Genomic DNA, 22,798 nt, shown 5'->3' with positions numbered 1-22,798 from the left:
AATAACTCAAATGTCAATCACTCAGATACTCATCATCACTCAGATGACTCTGTAGTGTAACACACTGTAACACATTCTCATATCTGCTTAACACTTTTTCATGTCAGCCAACACATTGTAACACTCTCATGTCTGCTAACACACTGTAACACATTCTCATGTCTGCTAGCACATTGTAACACATTCCCATGTCTGCTAACACATTGTAACACATTCCCATGTCTGCTAGCACATTGTAACACATTCCCATGTCTGCTAACACATTGTAACACATTCCCATGTCTGCTAGCACATTGTAACACATTCCCATGTCTGCTAACACATTGTAACACTTTCTCATGTCTGCTAACACATTGTAACACTTTCTCCTGTCTGCTAACACATTGTAACACATTCTCATGTCTGCTAACACTTTGTAACACATTCTCATGTCTGTGACCATGGAAAAGTCGAACTATTGTAAACTGTAAACATTGACCCCAGAAGTTTAATCAACAGTGCTTTGACTTGTCCATATACTCATATAAGATGAATTTTTATGGTAGCAGTAGTAGATAAGACATAAATGATACAAATATCTTACTTTGATTTAAAAATCAGTAGATATATGCCAGAGCTGGTAGTAGAAATAGACCCAGCCACCAAGTAATCCAAGCTGCTGTCAAATACTTCTAATATCATCACAATATATTGTGCTAATTTCAGAGAAACAGATGAGGACCAAGATGGCAGGGAACTCTGGAGAACCAATCTGCCTCCCCCTCTTCCCAAACCTGACCTGCTGGCCCCAAACCCTTTTCCAAGAAGAGGGAACAGCCTCCCTGTCGTTAGAGGACCACCCCTTCAGACCCCCATGCAAGCTACAACAATATCAAGTCTTGGCAGAATCAAGGGAAAGTCCAACAGCTTGAGCAAAACTCCAATTTCAGATATCAGCCATGACCTTGCAAAGGAGAGTGCCAGAATTCCTACAACCATACCAAGCATAAACACACCATTTGATCCAATACAGGGTAGGAAACTGGGTAAGGCTCATGATGTACTTTTCCAGCCGGCTAGCCTACCTAAGCCTCCACTGAAGAACAATTTAAAAGAAATACTGGCTCCAATTAATGGGAGATCACCAAGTCCTGTTCTGCATGATGTCCTGTTAAGAGGAACATTGCCTCATTCCTACCCAATCCCAAAACAACCACCACTGCATCGCCAGGCTTGGTCTGAGAGAAATGTCATACATGAAGTTGAAGTTGGTGCCTGGGGTATTGATGATCGCACCATGACACCAGATGATGAGGAACCATATATCCATTATCCACATCCCTCTCCCACTCCATCACCTAAGATTTATCAGCCACATCCACCCTCCACACCTGTCACATCAACCTCATCTGCATCACATCTTAGAAGGAGATATAAACTCAGAGTTCCTGATGTTCCTGGCTTTCATGATTGAAATTTGTATAAATACATTTCTTGCAGTTTTATTTTCTATGTGTGTGCAGTTGTTTTTTTATAAAAATGTATCTATAATGTTCATTGTGGCCTCTTTAGTTAAAAATTTTTCTTTAAAACATTTCTTGCAGATGTATTATTTTCACGAACAATTTTGAAATATTTTACAATTTTTTTTCTTTAAACATTCAGAAAGTTTCAAGAATATGGCTATCATTTGGGATCAGATTTTGACTCATTGGGTTTCACAGTGGTTTTTGACAGATTCCATGTTTTTGCAAGGAATTATAACATCAAACAAATTTAAATATAGATAATTTTTTTATAGTTATTTCAGTAGCTGTGTCTGGGACCAATTACACTTTTGATTCCAATGAATCGAACGTATTCTAATTTCATTCAGCTGTGGAGGTATTTTTCATTACTCTTGAAAAAGAGTTCATTGGATAGTTCATGCTTTAATCATAACTTGTATAAAAAATTATAAAATTTTAATGTCTCAAATGCATGTTTCTTTAGGTATGAAATTTTCAGTTGGTAAAACATTTATTAATTTTAGTACAAAACATACAAATGTGTATGGGAAGAACTTAATATCTGTAACACCAATGAGCATGTTTTCCCAGGAAAATGAAAATACATTCCTTTTAAAAACAGATTTATGACATGTTTCAGCATCATAATTCTTTGTGTATTTTTTTGTTTATGGTTTGTCATTTGATAATCATGCTATCATATTTATTTTTTTATAATTATGCAACGAAGTTTTTGATTTCAGGCATCAATTATGCAAATACTGTGCTTTATGAGGATGGAACATATACATTAGAGAAATCTGTCTGAAATATTATCAGGATGAAGAATTTTTTTTAAAGGTCAGGTGGCTGAAATTTTAAAATGAATCGTGTTGTGCTTGTGTTGAGGGAGCTGAGTACAAAGCTGCTCAGAGGTTGAGTATTAATGTATGTAGGAATGAGAGGTGATCTGGTATCATGTTGTAATGCAGTTCTATGGACAGTCAATTGTTGAAACCGATATTACTAAATAGAGCCATTGTGCAGAGTTACAGTGGGTGATTTAGATGATTTGCAGGCCATAACTCAATAAAATGATAATGTAGAATGCTGAAAATTACTAACACTTGAGGTCATACCAAAAGAGAACTGTACATCAGATTTTGTTGAAATCCAATAATAGTGAAGAGAGTAATTTTGTAGAAATAAAAGTAGGAACAGACATAATAATGGAAGGAAAAGATAAAGCACCCTCCTAAAACAGGCTAGCAACAATACTACATCTATTAGTATAAATAGTACTTCATTTTATTCTGGTATTGTTGTAATTATTCTTGGGTATTATTTAAATTAAAAAAATACCTAATGATAGTATGTAATACTATTTACCAGTGCTTTCAGTTGTGAAAGCTGCTGATGTGATTTGTGGAGTTAATACCAGAATATGAGTTTACTAAATTATCTTTCCTTCCATCAATATGTACTTTCTTGCTAAGCATTAGAATGGATGTAATAATGCCTGCTATGTCTTACTTGTGATACATTCAGGATCTACTGCCTGCCATCTCTTGCAAGGTAATACATTTGAGGTAAAACCAGCAGTACTCGTGTCAAACTTGGTAGATGTACTGCATGTCATGGCTTACTGGGCAATAACTAACATTGTAAGTAAAACTGCCAGACACTGGATGTAAAACTGCCTGCTATGTCTACATTGGTGATACAGTAGAAGATGTACTAACTACTGTGTCTTTCTGGGCAATGCCTACCACCTCTTACAGGGCAATACATTAGCTTTAAAACTGCCTGCCTTGCCATGCTTGGTTGATACATTAGATTACTCCTAGCCATCTCTTGTAGGCAGTACATCAGAATTAAACTTCAAAGCAGATTTATTCAAATTCAAAACTAAATACATTTATTATGCAGAATCACATAGAGCGATGTGGACAATTGGCAGCTGTCACTCCATAAAATGATAGAATATGTTAAAAATCACAGTCATTTGAGGCCTTGTCAGTAGAGCTGAACTGCAGATTTTTCTTAAAAACAAAAATCCAATACTACTTAAATTAGTAGTAATTGTGCAGAAACAAAAGTGGAACAGACTTGTATCAATGAAAGTAGAGATAAAGCACCTAATAAAACCGGCTAGCTTAAAGACATCAAGGTCTATTTGGATTAAGAGTACTTTTTTTGGTTCTGGTATTATTAAAAATATAAAAATTTCTTTAAAAAATGCATAATGATAGTAGATAATACTATTTACCAGTGCTTTCAACCCAGAAAGCTGCTGATGTGATTTATGAAATTCATACCAGAACACCAGTTTACTAAAGTATGTGTCAAACTGTCCTACTTTTGTTCTGCACAGTTACTTTTTTAATTATTATTAGATTTCAAGCATTATTTGGCTGAGTTAAAAATGTCTAAATTATGCATATAATTTTTTGTGTGCACAATTATATTATTATTATTTGAATTTCGAACAAGATTTTATGTACTGCCTATTTTAGATGAGTTCAGTTTTAAGTGTTCTTTGTCATAATTTTTTACCCCAAATTATGTAAATCAATCTTTTATTTCTACACAATATTGGGCTCTTCTTCATGGATTTCAGCTTAATTTGATCTACAGTTTCAGAATGACAACATCTCAAATGAGGTTACTAGTTATCAATGTTTTTGCAAAGTTATTGACCCAAATTTTTGGATTATCTCCCCTTTTGTTTCTACACACCAACTCTTTTGTGATCATTATTGAATTTCAACCATATTCAGTGTGCAGTCATCATTTTGGTAGAATTATGACATCTGATTGTCAATATCAAGTGGGTTTTATGTTACTCAATATAATGACTATTTATTATCACGAGATTTAAACCAAATTGGATGTGTAACTTCAATTGATACCTCACTGTTTACTTGTCAGTTTTTAAAATTTTCTTTTAGCAACACTACAGCCTGAACACTGAAGACTCCAACCCTTATTTCCACAAGATAACTTTTATTGGACTTTTCAGATGAGTTCAGGTTTTAAGTCTTTTTGGTAGAGCTCTGGCCTCAGTTTTCTTCATACACACAGTTTAATTTCCTTGCCTAATTCCATTTTTTAAAACACATGATTTCAGTCAAATTTGGTATGTTGGCAAATTCTCATCCACTGGTTTCCAGACTGTGAGAGACATGAATTGCATGTTCTAATGCAAGTAATAAGATCTTACCCAGATTATTATAGCTTTTGGTATTTATCATCTAGCAAATTTACTTTGTTGTTTGAATCAGGATGCTGAATTTAATATTGATTCACTAATAATGGGAAAAGTAGAAGTTGCTATTTACATTTAACAAATGTGCAAAATGTTTGTCACTAACAATACTGAAAGATGAAATTTTACAATTAGTATTGCTCATATCTTTTGTATGTTGATACTCTTCTTAATCTTATTGGTAATGGTTAATTCTATTTGAACTGTTATTTAGCTTTTAGACCAAATCTATTGTCATTAGGGGTGTTAATACTTGTGGATAAAATAATTTTAGTGTTATGCACAAGACACTGGTAGACATTGTATCAGCAGTTGCCGATTGATGATTGGAAATAATGGTATTGTATTTAAAACCTGCACAATGGTTCCCCTCCCCACATATGTATTCATTAAAGTAGTGCTCTCAAGAAGCAAAATTAGGCATATAAGTACTGGTGGTACGTTGGTTTTCTTCTGAATTTGTCCATTTTCACTAGAGGTTGAGATAACTCGGGAACAATGTCAAGACTAGCATATTTTTGATGGAAAGAGAGTGTACCATTTATTGAATCATTTATTCCTACACCTTTTTTTTATTTGCATGTTTATCCTTTTATAAGAACCACTTGTTTTCCAGATTTTGTGTTAGTAACTAGATTTATCATCTTTAAGCTCTGACTTAATGGTTAAAAAGGCTGTGATATGCTAATTGAAAATAATCTTGTATAGAACTTTTATATGCCAGATGTGTTCAAAGCTATATTTGTATTGTGTGGAAGATTATAATTATTTCTTTTATTTGAAAGAGTCAAGGTGGAAATGTTTGGATTTACGTGAAAGAGTTCTAAAAATTATAATAAAAACCTTTTTTTCATTATTAAGACCTATTGTCATTCTCATTTTTTCATTTTTCACATTGTCATTTTGATTTACTTAATTCATCTGTGTATGTGGAATCAGTATTTCAATAAACTTTTGCCTACATTACATTTCTTGTATTTCATTTAATAGAATATTTTGTATATCTATCATGTTTGCATGCCATCATGTCCATGCAAATGGAAGGAGGCTTAAAAATAATTGAAATAAAAGGACCAGACATAGTAGACTAAAGCAATAAAATTAGCTTTTTGTGTTGCTATTTTTCATTCGAGCAAAGCCAAGATACTTTTTTCTTTTTCATTCCACCAGCTGGAAGTGATGATCAAGAAAACTAAAGTTTTCAGTACAAACATGAATTTTCTCCTCACCAGGTTCAGAAGCTCTAAAGCTGCAAATTGGAAATGACTCATAATTACCATATGTATTGAATATAAGTAGGCTTGGATAAAAATATGGAGAATTATTTTCTCTCTTTTGCTGATTGAATTGTTGACATGTTGCAGAACTGATACTAAACTCCACTTGTGCTTCAGGTATTAAATGTTTACATTCCCTTGCTCTAGGCTATCTAAGGATAGAACTTTTGGGATGAGGACTGGCATTGTTCATTTAATAAGATCTTTCTGTCAGGTCAAGGCCAGAAATGGAATGCAAACACATTCAGAGCATTTGTATTGAACTGAATGTTAATGGTAGGAAATGGGGAATTTTGGTCTAAATAGAGCACCATCTTTGTCCGACCCCATTTTTTAATGGGAACCCAAGTGAAACTTTAGACAAATCTCTCTTCAGTTGTGACCAAATAGTAGCAATAGGTGATCATAATTATGATCTGCATAATATTAAAAAATATTAAATCTTTCAAACAAATTTAGTGATATGTTTGTTCTAAATAATCTTGTTAAAGACCAAAAAGCAACTTTTAATGATGTTATACTTACCAAAGTCCCAAACTATTTTTAAAAGAGTTAGTTTTAACTGTTGTTTGAATGACTAGTATAGTTTAGTTTGTACTTTATTTGGGGAGGATGTGAACCCTAACAAGATAGCAAATTACATTTCATAAGAGAACTTTGATTAATAATCATATTGTTTATGGTATAATTAGGGCTCTGTTTCATGTGAATTTTGATGATGTACATGACACATACACACTAGCTGCTTGTCTTTGAATCAGTGAGGAATATGCTCAAGCTAAGCAAAGGTTTTCTAAGAAAGACCCTTCCCCATACAAGATCAGCTCATCTTGCAAAGCTATTTTTAAGAAGAGAATGTTCAATTGTTTTATAAAATGTATAAATAACCAACTGGGAAAATTATAAAATCAGTGGAAGAAAGTAAGAAATCTAATGAGGAGTAATATTAAAATTACATTTATTTTATTGATGCCATTAGGGGATGAAGTCAAAAGACTAGTCTTCAGATATTGATCTTTTTCTTTCCAAAGAAAGGCTCATGATAACACATCTATTTTAACAAATGAAGCAAAATTGTATCTGACCAAAGTAATGTATGCTCAATTTTCAATTATTTTTTTTATGTAGCGAAAGGCATAGAGTGGATTCAGGATTCTAATGTGCCCCATCCATGCTTTTAATGCTATTAAAGTAAACAAGTGAGATATTCATGAATTCTCATTAATTATGTTCTAGATCAATGAGTGAGTTTAAATTCTATAAAGCCAATGGAGTATACAATATTCCTGTAAAACTTGTAGACTATGGTGAACTTACTTTGTCTGGACTCCTATCCAAACTTATTAATCCTACTTTCTTACAAGATGCTGCTTTTTCTAATCATCTTATGGAAACTGTAGTTGCTTTATATATATATATATATAGGTATATGAGAAAATGAATCTGTCCATGTGTTGGATAATACATACAAAAATTAGTTAATGTAACAGAAGAACAGAAAAATATCCATGCTTTATTCCTTTGTGTACTGAAAGTTATAGATATGCAAGCATTCTTTGAAAATGTTAATAAAAGAATCTCCATCTCAAAAGTCATCAATCCATACTTATCTGCTTTCAACCAGAATATGGATGTCACACTACTTTGTCACCGTGAGGATTGGCATCCAGTCTTGATGAAAACAAATTTGTGGCAGCAGTCTTAATGGTGCTATCCGCTATCCATGGCATGTAATTGCCTGTCCCATGAGCTTTTAATTTTAAAGAATTGGATTTTATGCAATAGGCAATGCATTCTGTAATCAAATTTCAAACTACTGTACCTGTCACACTGAAAACTATATGTAACACTACCTTTCAGTGACTGGTTAGACATCTTATAGGGGGTTAAATATTTCCTCAAATTATATCTGAATACTACTAAAAGTGACTATACACGGACTTATATAAAAACGTAATGAATAATTTTGACCACAATGTGTTTGTATAAAAACCTATTATACAATAAGATGGCCATGATGTGGGTCATTTCCCCTTCAAATTTGTCATCAACTTCACTTCTAATATTTACTAATGTCAAGAGGACATGTAAACATGTTTACAAATATTATCTTAAAGTGCAATCAGCAATCATGAACAAAGGATCGCTATCTAAATAGGTTAGTTAAAAATGAACAGTGGCGTAAACTACAAGCAACAATCAGGGATACACGTTAAAATAGGAAATATGTAAATGTCTTATGAATGATACAGAGTTTACACAAAAAAGTAATATATTGCTTCTATACACGCGAAATTGCATCTACAGTCAGATAATCTGAGCCAATGGAGTTCCAATAACAATGTTGTATTCTTACAACATCAGACATTACCACAGTACTATCTGGTCTTTGTTCTTCATTTAAATTAATTAAAGTAATGGGTTTGTGATCACTAGATACAATAATCGGAGAAAGAGCTGAAATAATATACACTTCAAATTGTTGCAAAGCCAATATCAAAGTCAAACATCACTTCTCGATTACAGAATAATTTCTCTGGTGTTTGTTTAATTTAAAAAATAAATAATCAAACTTGATGATCCACACCATTTTTGTCTTCTTGAATCAATACTTTGCCATCCCCAACAACACTTGCAAAACAGACATTTTAAATGATTGATTGAAAATATGGAGATGAAAGAAATGGTGCACCTCTAAATGTGGCACTGAGTTTAACATAAGACTCCATAACTTAATTTCCGATAGAATCCAGTCATACCCAAATATCACATCAGTTGCTTTTCTCCGACGGGCAAAATATTTTGTTAAAATCAAAACTCTGACTTTGACCTCTTTGAAACACTAAAATTTGGAATAGCTTTCATTTTGTTGCTTTCTTTTCATCCGGACGTGCCCTTTTTTCTTCTTTTTCTTTTAAAAGTGCACATTCTAAGATATTTCTGTTCCTTACTTTCCAACATTTAGCAATCATAAATGCCGTGCTCTTTCTTTTTACAATAAGTGCATGTATGAAGAGATAAAGATTTGCGATCAGTCATATCAGATGTTTGATTTCTAAATGCTGTGCCGGATTGTAATTTGGAAGTACTCATATGAGACTGTTTTGATTATTTTGCCAAACAACCGCTGAAAGGAGAAGTGAAATGTGAGAATGCATAGTTATCAACTAGGTGAGCAGCATTTTCCAAAGTTTCCACCTTGCACCCCTATGGATGTACTTCTTAAACTCTTCAATTATATATGAGCTGCGTGAAGTTATCGTAATCTTCATCAATCTTCTTGGTTGAGCACCACCTGTCTTAATAGTGGTTCTTTTTCCTCTGCAAATTTGCCATGGGGTTGTCCAGTTTCTTTTCTACAATTCCTTATTTACCAACTCATAACCGTTCAAGATATATTCCTTAACTCCATCATAAGCAGCTGTACCGATGGTGAAGTGTAGACTGTATGCGCTTTGCCAAGAAGTACACATTGTAAGAATAAAGTTTAACGCTCTCTTGACCATTTACCAATTTTCTCAAAGCAAAAAAAGTATTTATCTACTTCATTTTCCTGAAAAAGGTGGTACTAACCTAATATTTTGGGTAATCTCAAAAGCTAAACTTGTCTGTAAAGGTGGTGGGTGGCCTTTAGAGAATGCCCCATTGACAGTTCTTTTAATATATATATATATATATATATATATATATATATATATATATATATATATATATATATATATATATATATATATATTGTTACTTTCTTTTCATCCGGACGTGACCTTTTTTCATCTTTTTTTCAGTCCCTAACCCTCCACCTTTATCTGCTACTAAAAGAAACCTCCGTATGATAAATAGAACCAAATTAATGCACGACATCCAAGGTAACCTAACGACTTGCTTACCTCCTACCGCAGAACAACTCGATAACTGTCTGCGTTCATTACTTGACAAACATGCCCCAGCTACCAAGTGCAGAGTATCAATTCAAAAGTGTTCTCCATGGTATAGCAGTGTTAGGGACCAGCTTCGCACTGCTAAAAGAGACCGCCGTAAAGCTGAGAGGCTCTGGCTTTCCACCAGACTCACTATTCATAAGCAAATCTATGAAGTCGCTAAAAAGAATGTCACAAATATAGTCCATGCAGCAAAATCAGCCCACTACACTAATAAGATCTTGGAAAGTTCCAGCTGCAAAGAGCTCTTCGAGATTACTAACAAGCTAATGTCAAGGAACAAATCAACACCACTTCCAACTACCTTCTCTCCAGTCGACCTTCCGGACATGTTTGCAAATTTTGTCCGTGACAAAGTACAAACCATTAGAGATAAGCTTGACACTACAATTTCAATTGACTCGTCGTCACCATACAGTTGGGATACATAATTTGAGCGGCAACAATTAGCAGCATTTGAATCTGTCTCTATGGATTTCGTACGTACAATCGTGAGGAAGAGTGCACCAAAGTCATGTGAACTTGATCCAATTCCAACATCACTGCTGCTTGAGTACTTAGATCTAGTATTGCCTTCACTAACTGACGTTATTAATACCTCTCTCTCATCTAAGGAATTCCCATCATTTTTCAAAACTGCCATTGTAAAGCCTCTGCTGAAGAACCCAACACTAGACCATAACGATTTAAAGAACTACCGCCCAGTCTCTAATCTCCCATTCATTTCAAAAATCGTAGAAAAGGTTGTTCTATCCCAGCTTGTATCTCATCTAAATTCAAACAGTCTTCTTAGCAATGTACAATCTGCATATCGCCCTTGCCACAGTACTAAAACTACTCTTCTAAAAGTAGTTAAGGACATTCTACAGTCCTCACCCTCCTTGATTTGTCTGCAGCATTTGACACAATAGACCATGATATATTACTTCACCGTCTCCAGCATGTATTTGGCATTCATGATACAGCCTTGCTGTGGTTCAAGTCCTACTTGGTCAACAGGACACAAATTGTATCTGCAAATGGAATACACTCCTACCCAGTTGATCTATGCTGTGGCGTTCCACAGGGGTCTGTTCTTGGACCTGTTCTCTTTATTCTGTACATTCAGTCGCTCTCAAGTGTCATAGATCATCATCCAGTGTCTCACCAATTGTACGCTGATGACACCCAAATATACAAATCTAGCCACCCAACTGAAGTTAATGCTACCATCCAAGGTGTAGAGAGGTGCATTTCTGATGTGAAATCATGAATGGTTTGTAACAAGCTGCAGATGAATGATGACAAAACTGAGGCCATTCTGATCACAACAAAAAGACTTTCTCATTTACATCCTTTACCTAAAACAATAAATATCAGCAACGCCAACATTAAATTCACACAAACAGTATGAAACGTAGGTGTTACTCTGGACAGTACTCTCACACTGCACCAACATGTAATGAACATATGCAAGGCTGCATATCTTGAGCTGAGACGCATCAGCTCAATTCGCAAATATCTTTCAGTTGATGCCACTAAAACACTTGTGTGTTCATTAGTACTTTCAAGACTGGACTATTGTAACTCAATTCTGTCTGGTTCATCTCAATATTTACTCCAGAAACATCAAAAAGTTCAAAACACACCTGCTCGGATCATACTTAGAGTACCACGATCAGAGCACACCTCTCCGCTGCTCTGTACCCTACACTGGCTATCCATTCGATCCAGAATCAAACATAAAATGTGTTGTCTGTGCTACGTTTCACTGTCGGACTCTAGTCCAACATACCTATCTGACCTCACCCTTGTGTACACACCAGCAAGATACTTACGCTCCTCTTCTGACAATCGTATACTCATTATTCCAAGTACGAAAACAAAGTCATATGGACAGCGTTTTTTTGCATACCAGGGCCCAGCAACGTGGAATGAATTGCCCACTGAACTTAGACACAAAGACACAGTGATCACATTCAAGAGGGCTCTCAAAACTCACTTATTTCGACAGCAAGAACAAACTTAAAGACCTAACAATGTTTCCTACCTGAAATATTCCCAGCATGTTTTTTTTATTTTTTTAAATGTTTTTCTAATTTCATGTTGTTTGTATTTGTAATAATATTATTATGTTTCTTATCTTATAGGTGTTTTCTAAAGTTGTAAAGCGCTTAGAGCTTCTAAAGATTAGGCGCTATACAAAGTCCTCATTATTATTATTATTATTATTATTATTATTATTGTTATTATATATATATATATATATATATATATATATATATATATATATATATATATATATATATATATATATATATATATATTGCATTTCCCTTTATCTCTCTGTATCTGCACATGCATAACACTGGTAAAGATTTGGGAAAACACGAATACTAGCCATGATTGTAATATTTTGTATTGATTTGGAGTAATTCTAAATTCAAACATTCATTACGTTCTGCGTTCTAATATCGAGTGGGAAATTGTGTTCATGATGTTATTGGTTACGCTCGACATGTTATTTATGTAACCCAAATGTTAAGCTCTCTAAGCAATGTCGATTTGTTTTTAAATTAAAAACTTTCTTATGATAAAGTCTATGTGTAATAAGGTAGCCAATAGTGAACCGACTGAGTCAAAATGGAATCGTCCGTATTGCATTTTCATGTGTCTATTACTGACAAGTGTCGCAGAATAGAAACCGGTTTTTGGACTAAATGAATAAGACAAACACACTGTGAGAAAGATGGAAATTTATGAAATGAATTAATAAAGAAAAATATATGATGTAAAAATACAATGATTCTCTCACGCTCTCAACATACAATTGACTCAAATCACTCTACACAACATTCACACATTGAAAATAAACTAAAAATATGAAATCAATAGGAAGTACAGATCCAAGAAACCTCATGGAGCAGCAGAGAGGGCGAACAGACCAAATGATTCCGACAAATAAATAAAATAAAACAAAAAATAAAATCTGTAGAAAGGTCCAGATTTTCATAAATAAACGTTTCCTTGAGATGATTTTATTTTTTGTTGAAACCAACCCCATCAATAAAACCCTATCGAAAAGGTAGCTGAAAAATAAAGTACTCTACGTGTTTATTTATTTTTTTGTTTAATTACTGGACGACCAACGTTGGTAGGCGCCCTCTCTGCTGCTATTAATTAAAAGATTTTATCAAGACCCACACGATATCTTGTTCTTGGATCATGTAAATTTATTGTTATAAATCCATGCGGAGTAGCTTGCGTTCGTGAGAAGAAATTTTTGAATTTAATTATATCCATGTCACCACCACACCAAGTTTGATGAATATTTCGCAGCGTGTGTGTGTCTACACCATTAAACACAACTAAAATGTTGCAGTTGTCCCTGATTACTTTCGGAATTTGTGTATATCGTTGAGTAACATAGATCACATCTGTATTTTTATGTCCACCTCGGGAAAATATTCTAGCTGGATTTGATTGTTTATCTAGCATCACATCGTCGTATACAACGAAATTATTGATAAATCCGTCTAAAACATCTACGGACGGTGCTTCATCAATGTCGGTTATAAACTCTATAACATCATTATCTTCGTCCAGTAATCGCGCGTTTTCACTGAAATCTTTAAGTACATCATAACATCGTTGATCATCTGCGGATGGTGCTACTAAATACAATTTATCCCATTTCAACCATCTCATTATCAGATTAAGTAATAACTGCGTCTTACCCGATCCAGATGGTCCTATGATAATCAATCTGATGGAGTTCGGTAGCGCAGGATGATGTTTAACTGGCTCTCGTTTTCTTGTTGCTGAGAAATCAATTATATCCATATATATTATATCATGAGTTTATATTGTTTACGCTGTAGATTTAAAACTCCAACTGTTGATTTAGCTACGGTTACAACAAAAAATAAAAAAATAGCGTATGGTGGAAAATGTTCTGTGTGCGGTAGGAAGAAATTTTCGTTTTTACCTAATAAGCGCGGTGGTGATATTGCTAATTTGATGTCAAAGTTTCCAGGTACTCCATGGGCTAAATACAGCGGAGAAAAACATCTACCAGGATATAATTATTGCGGTCCTGGTACCAGACTTGATATCAGGCTCGATAATCAAGATCAACCAAAACCAGGCGAGGAACCAATAAACGCTATTGATCGAGCTTGTCACGCTCATGATGTTGCGTATAAAAGTAAAAATCTACAAGATAGACATATTGCAGATGTGAAATTAATTCACGCGCTAGATTCTATAAAAAATAAAAATATCAAAGAAAAATTAGCTAATTGGTTAGTAAGATCCTCGATGAAAGGTAAATTAGCGCTTGGGGCTGGTAATATATAAATGGAATCTATTTATTATTCACCGAGAGGATACTGGAGAGGCAAAGCAGCAATTGGTAAACTTGCTGATACAGCAGCGGTTAAACATTCTACTGCTAAAACGTGGTTATCCAAACAAGCAATATGGCAAATTTATCTACCACGTCCTAAACAAATTCAGTACGCGTATTTCGATGTCAGTGTTCCTAATGAAGTTCATCAAGCTGATATTCTGTTTTTACCGCATGATACTGTGCGTGGAAAAACGTACAAATACGCGTTAACCGTAGTTGATGTTGCAAGTAGATATAAAGAAGCAGAACCGTTATCGACGAAAACATCATCTGAAGTAGCCGATGCGTTTGAACGAATTTATCAACGAGATGGTGGACCACGAGGTGGTCTACGATGGCCACAGCTACTACAGGTTGATCCTGGTAAGGAATTTCTTGGTCCAGTATCATCGTTGATGAAACAACATAATACCAAAATACGACGAGGACATACTGCAATTCACCGTGATCAGGCAATTGTTGAGCGATTTAATCGAACACTTGCCGAGCGGTTATTTGGATATCAATACGCGAGGGAATTTATTCAGGATAAAAGATCTCGCGAATGGGTTGCAAGATTACCAAACGTGATAGCTGCATTAAATAGCGAGATCACACGAACAACCAACATGAAACCCATTAATGCAATTACGAAAAAAAATATACCAACACAACGAAAAGATGTTGAAAAACAGAAAATATTGGGTGATGTCACAGTCAGATATTTATATGAGCCTGGTGAACTTGAAGGTGGTAAAGCGAGAGCGACTGATCCTATTTGGAGTGTTACCACACACAAAATATCCACCGTGACAAGATCGTCAGGCAGACCTGCAATCTACAGATTAGATTCGGCTGCTCCTCAACGTGGATTTGTACGTGAACAATTACAAATAATCCCCACGGATACACAACTACCACCGCATCACTTAACTAGCACTAGCGCATCTACGTCGATTACACTCGAGACAGGTAAGCATGGTATTTTCTCGTGTATGACCGCGACTATTATCTTTTCTATCTACGGTAAATTGTCTTGAATCATTACTCGAATACCGCCATAACATTATACAATTACAACTTGCACAATGATTATTCTACTGCTGTTTTAACTCAATAATAAATTCAACATCAAGATCAAAGTCGCGTTTATTTTTTTTATCAGATTGTTTATATCCGATTAATTTTTTTCTTATTATATCATCATCGATGATGTTAAATTTATCAACGATTTCAGGAATTATAATTCTACGTAATTGAAATATCTTTCTGACCCTCGATACCGCTAAATAGACTAAATTTGACCACTCGATGTGATCGTCCACAATCCAGACTCGTGTATCAGAAATAGTTAATCCCTGAGACGAGTGGATCGTCATAGCGTATCCCAATACCCATGGAGATTTGTCAGCGCGCAATGCATCTTCGACCACACTGATATCAACGGCGACAATATCATTTAATACGAGATTCTGTTTTTCAGTCTGTCCTGGAATATCAACATTAATATTTTGTTTTCGTGTATCTGATGGTCTATAACACAACGGTACGGGTAATTCTGAATATTTTTCTTTATGTAGTTGAAATAACTGCTGTTGTAAATCGTCTCTGATTATTTTTCTGCTTGCTACTATCAAATCGTTGGGTCTCCATAAATTTAAAAAATCGCTCATTGAGGTTTCTGAGATCACTCCGCGTAATATTTCACACTGAATTTTGTTTGATTGTAATCTGATTAATTTTTTAAACTCCTTTAAATTTGCATCGAGAGCTCTATGATCATCATCTATTTCTTCGTAATAATCAACGAAATTTTTTAACCAATCATGTGGAGATGGTCCAACAAAAGGCGGTGGTTGACCATGATCGTCACACATTATTATAGCGGTATTTTTCGTCAACAACCAATCAAGAAACGTTTTTAATGTATCCAATGACACCGTACATATCTCATCCCAAATAATTATTTTAGGTATATATTTTTCTCCCATTCGTTCAGGAGTCCATGTATCCCCGCGCCACCGAAAGAAACTATGATACGTGCACGATTGTACTTGCCGTTGTTTCATCTCGCGTGCAAGTCTATGTGTGGGTGTCAGCACGATCATATCTGAATTTCTAAAAACATTAATTGCTCGAGTCGTTTTGCCGCATCCACCAGGTCCATTGAGATATACTGTCTTATATCTGGTTATTGGATCTCTCACCGGCGGAGCTTTCGACATTTCTGATATTTTATTACCCTCACGATAAAAATCTCTCATTGGAACATCTGCTGATTCTGTGTAATTGTGTAATATTTCTTTTTTTATCCTCCACGAACCCCATCGTTCATCATTACTTGTGAATTTCATAACAGATTTTAAATATTTACTCGAAATATAAAACGAATCTGTTGCGACTCTGACTGCGGTCTTGGGAAATCTATTAATCATCGATAATAAATTTATGGAAACATAAGCCAACATGGAAGATTTTAGATGAGTATACTGTGGGGAGACGTCATTTATGTAACTAACGATCGTGCCCAATTTTGTTCCGTTGGATAAATAAACATTTTCTCGATTTACAAATATATTTCTCGCTGTTGTATCAGCGATTATAAAATCGTAGTCGGCATCATCTAAAATTAATCGTGCGTGATGTCTTTTATGATCATATGCACCACCTTGAGTAAATTTACCTATAATTTTTCTACCGAGATCTTTTGCGGTTTTGAGTTTAATCTCGAGAATTTTAGGAGCTTCTTTGATGATATCATCTTCGGAAACATCAGGACATTTTTCCTTAAACTCGCTAATAACTTCATCGAGATTGATATAATCTGGCATGGGCAACCAAACTTCGATCTGTGCATGATATGATATAAATGCCTCACTGACCACCAACGATGTCAGTATCGCACAATCTAGCATATATCGTAATAAAACTATGGGTGCCCAGCGCTTTTCACAAAAATGTCTGCCAAACCAAACTAAACAAATCTTGTGAAGATTTTCGTTAAACTCGAATGATTCAACACAAGCAAATCCAGTCAGATCAAAATCAGGTAATGGTCCATTAATTGCCACTCGAGTCATCTCGTTTGTGGGGTGACCGAATCTTTTAAAATACACAGAACAATCTCCGTATCCTAGGAAACTTCCCGGATAACATGCAACCATATCAACCGAAATAACATCATTGTAATTATACTTGGTATTCCATAATCCGCCATGTCCGTATTCGACACAACTTGCGCGTACGTCCTCGAGTAAATCAAATCGTGTTGGTTTCCATGAATTTCGTTCTCTGGCGAAATGAGCCGCAACAGATGGAACGGTAAAACAATTAGTTAGTAATTTTTCAGTATTTTCCGCGAAAAACTTATCCGCGAGATTTTTCATCTCGTCATGGAGAGATTCTGTTCGATATATTTCACCATTTGGTCTAACAAACTGATCAAATTCACCTTCCTCATTACTTTTAAATAACCATACCGATACAGGATCGTTTTTACTCATTTCGTTGATAAAATCAAACATACTGTCTGCCCCCATATCTGGGGGGTAAAATCTAACAGTTCGATCACGTGGAAATATTGTTACTGCGCTAGTCCATGCATGCGCGTTGTGATCAATAATATTTATTGAAGCTCCTTTTGATTTATATTTAGATTCATACAGTACCTCCCCCGTTATTGTCGCTACAGTTATTGGAAATTTTAATATTTTTCCTAGTTCAGCAACATCTTTTATTGTAGCACCGGCATCCTTAACTGAATCAGCCCACGAGTTTATTTTTTTACGTCTTAAATCAGTTAATCCATTTCCACGCATCGCGTTTGTAAAGTGTTCTATTAATCGTTCGGCTACACAATTTAACCTTGAAAATTTCATTGGTGCCAGTTTATCAACGTTGGGTTTTTTATTTATCTCATAGATTCCATAAATAACCGCTGTTACAGGATACGCTTGCTCATAATACGGTTTGTCAATATCCGTCAGTAGACCCGGTCTGGAATTTTTACTTAATATAACAGTTTTATTATTACCAAGAACAGGATCATATTTGTCACGGATAATCCAACTACCTGTTTCTGTTAATACAATAAATTTTACTTTGAGGAAATATTTTTGATTGCCCTCGTATTCAGTGATGTAGTTAATGATAGTAGCCGCTCGCTTGTCATTCATTGTGGCGTCCTTGACAGTATTGCGAATAATCTTGAACGTTGACCATGTGTGAGATGCACCATCTGTGTAAAATTCCTTCTTGGCGTCGTGAATTTTCGAGATCAGACTTTTATTTTTCGGATCAACCAAATCTCGTACTGGCAAGTCAGAAGATAATCTGTCGAGGTTGAATTTATGCTTAACAGGCCTAGCTTGGGATAATTTCTCAAACTCGTTCATATAATTAAAACAAATATTTAAATAAAAAATATTATGTATACAATGTCTCAATGCAGATGGTTGATGATCGGTTCAGTAAATAGATGCAATAAATCCTGTAGAGGTGAATTTTGTTGGATGCACTTACAGGGCATACGGCGAGGAAGTCTAGGACCAATACCATGTCTGCGGTGTGGTGTTGGAGTGCGAGGAAAAACAAAATTATGTGGAAGGTGCAGGGGAAAACGGTTCAGAGATATTATTAAAAGATATTATGACAAAAAAAATAATAATGGTGAAAACGCTATAAAATCCGTGGAGGATTATATATCAAGATTTCAGACAAACAATGATTTAAACAAATAATATTATTAGAATGGAGCAAAATATATTTGTCCCACATCCCACAATAACAAACTATGAATCAGATCGTAATGGAATGATTAGAAATTGCAGGTTGAAGAGACCGGTTGGTAATGTTTCTAATACTGGCTATCTAAGGTTCAACGCTGGAGGGAAAGGGTATCATTGTCATAGATTTACGTACGAATGTTTCTTCGGAGTGATCAAAGACGGTTTTGTGATCGATCACATTGACGGGAACACTCAAAACAATAATTTATCCAATTTACAAGCTATCTCACACAGCGAGAATAATACACGTGGTAATACTGGAAGATGTAAGACAGTTTCTAGAAGGGTAGTAAAGTCCACAAACATAGAAACCGGTGAAGAAATTACATTTCAGTCTATGAACGCGGCTGCTAAATACTTTAATATTAATCCGCGTTTGGTACAATTTATCGCAGAAAATATAACCAGATCTGCTTTCTCAAAAAAATATAAACAGAGAATCACCTTTCAGTATCAATAATTATCATCACCACGTTGAATTACGTTATTATTTTAGGAGACCCAGTACTGTATAATCGTATACTACTGAATTTTTGATTATGCAAAAGGGAGATTACTTTGTAATATATAGTTTTCTTCGTAGATTTTTGATTTTTTATGATCGTAATTGGTCAGTTTAACTAATTACGTCGTAATTAATTACTCGTAGAAGTATATTTATGTTTTTTAAATATTTCCCATCATACAACATTACGAGAAATCAGGGTAATTTTGCAACCGCTGTTATTGATCCGCAGGTAGCTATATGCAATCAGCTTAGAAACCGTTGTTATGGTGTACAGGTGCATTTCACAATCCATTATTGATTTCGCAGGTACTTGCAGTCTGCATAATACAGATATATTCAGAAACCGCTGTTATAATTCAGAAACCGTTTTTTTAATGCAGGGTAGTTATTTAAATGTAGAAATTATTATTATTATTCAGAAACCGCTATTTCAGTGTAAATATATTTGAAATTAGTTCCTTAGTTATATATTAACTTTCGAAACATATGTTTCTAACAAGATTTGATAGCTCAATCAGTATCGTATTGGACTGTGACGCTCGCGGTCCAGGATCGAATCCCATGACTGACAATTGGTCGGGTGGTTACGCATATTAGCGATTTTTATAATTAATTGGGGCACCGCCAGCCCCTCTCCGCGAGAACACCATCCTATCATGTCAAACGTGGTAGATACATGTTTTTGTATTTCCCACGGGTTGATTATTGTGGGGGGGGTGTTCTCGCGGAGAAAATGGCCTCATTACATTACATCTCATTTCATTCATTCATTCATTACATCTCATTACATATATTTCATCTCATTATATATATTTCATTACATACTTAATGAACCTGCTAAAAGACTCGAATAGAGGTCCCATTTCATAATATATGTTTGTGCCGTCATTCATTGCATAATGAACCTGCTAAAAGACTCGAATAGAGGTTCCATTTCATAATATATGTTTGTGCCGTCATTCATTCATTCATTGCATAAACCTGATAGAAGTCTCGAATGGAGGTTCCATTTCATAATATATGTGCCGTCCATGCATAATCTGGGCTCGCTAAAGACTCGATAGGGGCTCTTCATTCATTAAATGTTCTGTGTGCCTGGTGAACTTGGTAGAATGCGATGGCAATCTGCGAGTTCTTGGCTGTGCCGTCCATGCATAATCTGAGCTCGCTAAAGACTCGATAGGGGCTCTTCATTCATTAAATGTTCTGTGTGCCTGGTGAACTTGGTAGAATGCGATGGCAATCTGCGAGTTCTTGGCTGTGCCGTCCTTGAAACATCCCGACGAACTCGCTAAAGACTCGATAGGGGTTCTAGGGATAATTTTTTTTTATTTTAAAGATTTATATATTATATAATGAACCATGAAAATATCAATGACATTATTTCTGCTATCAGAAAACTAGAAGAAAACAGAATTAATATATCTGATGAACTAAATCCTGAAAAAATAATATCTGATTTTGAAACATTAGGAGAGCTTAAGAACGAAAATAAGTACGTTCTATCATCTCAATATAAGTTCATAAAGCGGATTCAGTCAGCTATGTTTCAGTCACTGGCTATGGTGAGCGATGATCAAGTAAATAAATTTGTTCCTCTTTCTGTCGCAGTAGAAAAGGTCAGATCGCTGTTATCACACGAGTACGAAACGAATAAAACAATCAGTACCCGCAAAAGATACTTAAGAAAAATTATGTCAGCGGGTAACGACCAAAGCACCCCTGTCTGAATTAATTATTTATTTATTCTGGGATTATATTTATTCTGAAATATTTTATTTATTTCTTAATTATTATTTATTTATTCTAAATTATTATTTATTTATTCTGAAATATTATATTTATTCTGACATTATATTCTGAAATATTATATTTATTCTGAAATATTGTATTTATTCTGAAATATTATATTTATTCTGAAATATTGTATTTATTCTGAAATATTATATTTATTCTGGCATTATATTCTGAAATATTATATTTATTCTGAAATATTGTATTTATTCTGAAATATTATATTTATTCTGAAATATTGTATTTATTCTGAAATATTATATTTATTCTGAAATATTATATTTATTCTGAAATATTATATTTATTCTGGCATTATATTCTAAAATATTTTATTTTTTTCTGGCATTATATTCTGAAATATTTTATTTTTTTCTGAAATTGATGGGCTAGTTGGTACTCAGATTTATGTAAAATGATCAATTTCATAATTTTGATGGGTTAGTTGGTACTCAGATTTATGTAAAATGATCAATTTCGTAATTTTGATGGGTTAGTTGGTACTCAGATTTATTATTTATTTTATTTTCTGAATTATCCATCAGATGTAGGGGTAAGTTGCTTGATTCTCTAATTGATTTCAATTGAATAAAATACCAAAACCAACAAAAATTAGAAAAAATCAGTAAAATTAGCTCAAATATCAGTAAAATTAGCTCAAATATCAGTAAAATTATCTCAAAAAATATGTAATTTTTTTACTGATTTTTTGGTTTTTACTGGTTTTGATATTTTATTCAATTGAAATCAATTAGAGAATCAAGCAACTTACCCCGACGATCTAATGGACAAAATCACCCAGTGGGTAAAATACCCATCAAAAACACGAAATTTGTTGATTTTTCACTGAAATTCAGAAAAAAAAAATATTTCTGATAAAATAAAATAAAATAAAATATTTCTGATAAAATAAAATGAAATAAAATAAAATATTTCTTAATCCGCTCCTTATTTTATTCATTCTGGAATATTATTTTTTTAAGTTGATCGACTTTAATGCAGGAGTGTGCATAATTTAGAATCTGATCTCTGCTACAAATGATCTCGATAATATGTTTTTGACGGAGCTCATCTAACTGTTCTTGTGTTAATAAGAAATCCTCACCTCCGTATTCATCAATAACTAAATTAACGTTAAATTGCTCCATGTTTTGTGAAAAAGCCATCAGAACAGGGTTTTCAAGTACTTCTTTGTCGTGTATAAAAACCCTCACGTGCTGGTACATTATATAATATTTACTTGATTAATTCGAGATCAAAGATCTACGATTTCACATACAGATTTATCACAAGCTCCTCTCCACGTATGTCAATTAAGCGATTGAGGTGGTCTGTGAGCTTAAAATTTATTCGTGTTAATATATTATTGTGACACCGCAGATAAACAGGATTAG

The 22,798-nt window shown here is 34.3% G+C and overlaps 1 protein-coding gene across 1 annotated transcript in view; it reads left to right on the top strand.

Annotated features, from left to right (window-relative positions):
- The window catches only part of LOC149780253 (uncharacterized), a 38,364-nt gene extending 32,679 nt beyond the window's left edge, over positions 1 to 5,685 (top strand). The window contains exon 9 of the mRNA XM_089936187.1: positions 706 to 5,685. Within this exon, the coding sequence (XP_089792313.1) occupies positions 706 to 1,453 (748 nt within the window). The 3' untranslated portion in view covers positions 1,454 to 5,685. The remainder of the gene's footprint in view (positions 1 to 705) is intronic.
- The last annotated feature ends 17,113 nt before the right edge of the window (positions 5,686 to 22,798 follow it).

This window comes from Sinohyriopsis cumingii, chromosome 16 (assembly GCF_028554795.1).
Source record: "Sinohyriopsis cumingii isolate HCF-2022 chromosome 16, ASM2855479v2, whole genome shotgun sequence".
Taxonomy (NCBI): Eukaryota; Metazoa; Mollusca; class Bivalvia; order Unionida; family Unionidae; genus Sinohyriopsis; species Sinohyriopsis cumingii.
The sequence above is the reverse complement of the archived record's forward strand: the minus strand, read 5'-3'. Positions and strand labels throughout refer to the sequence as shown.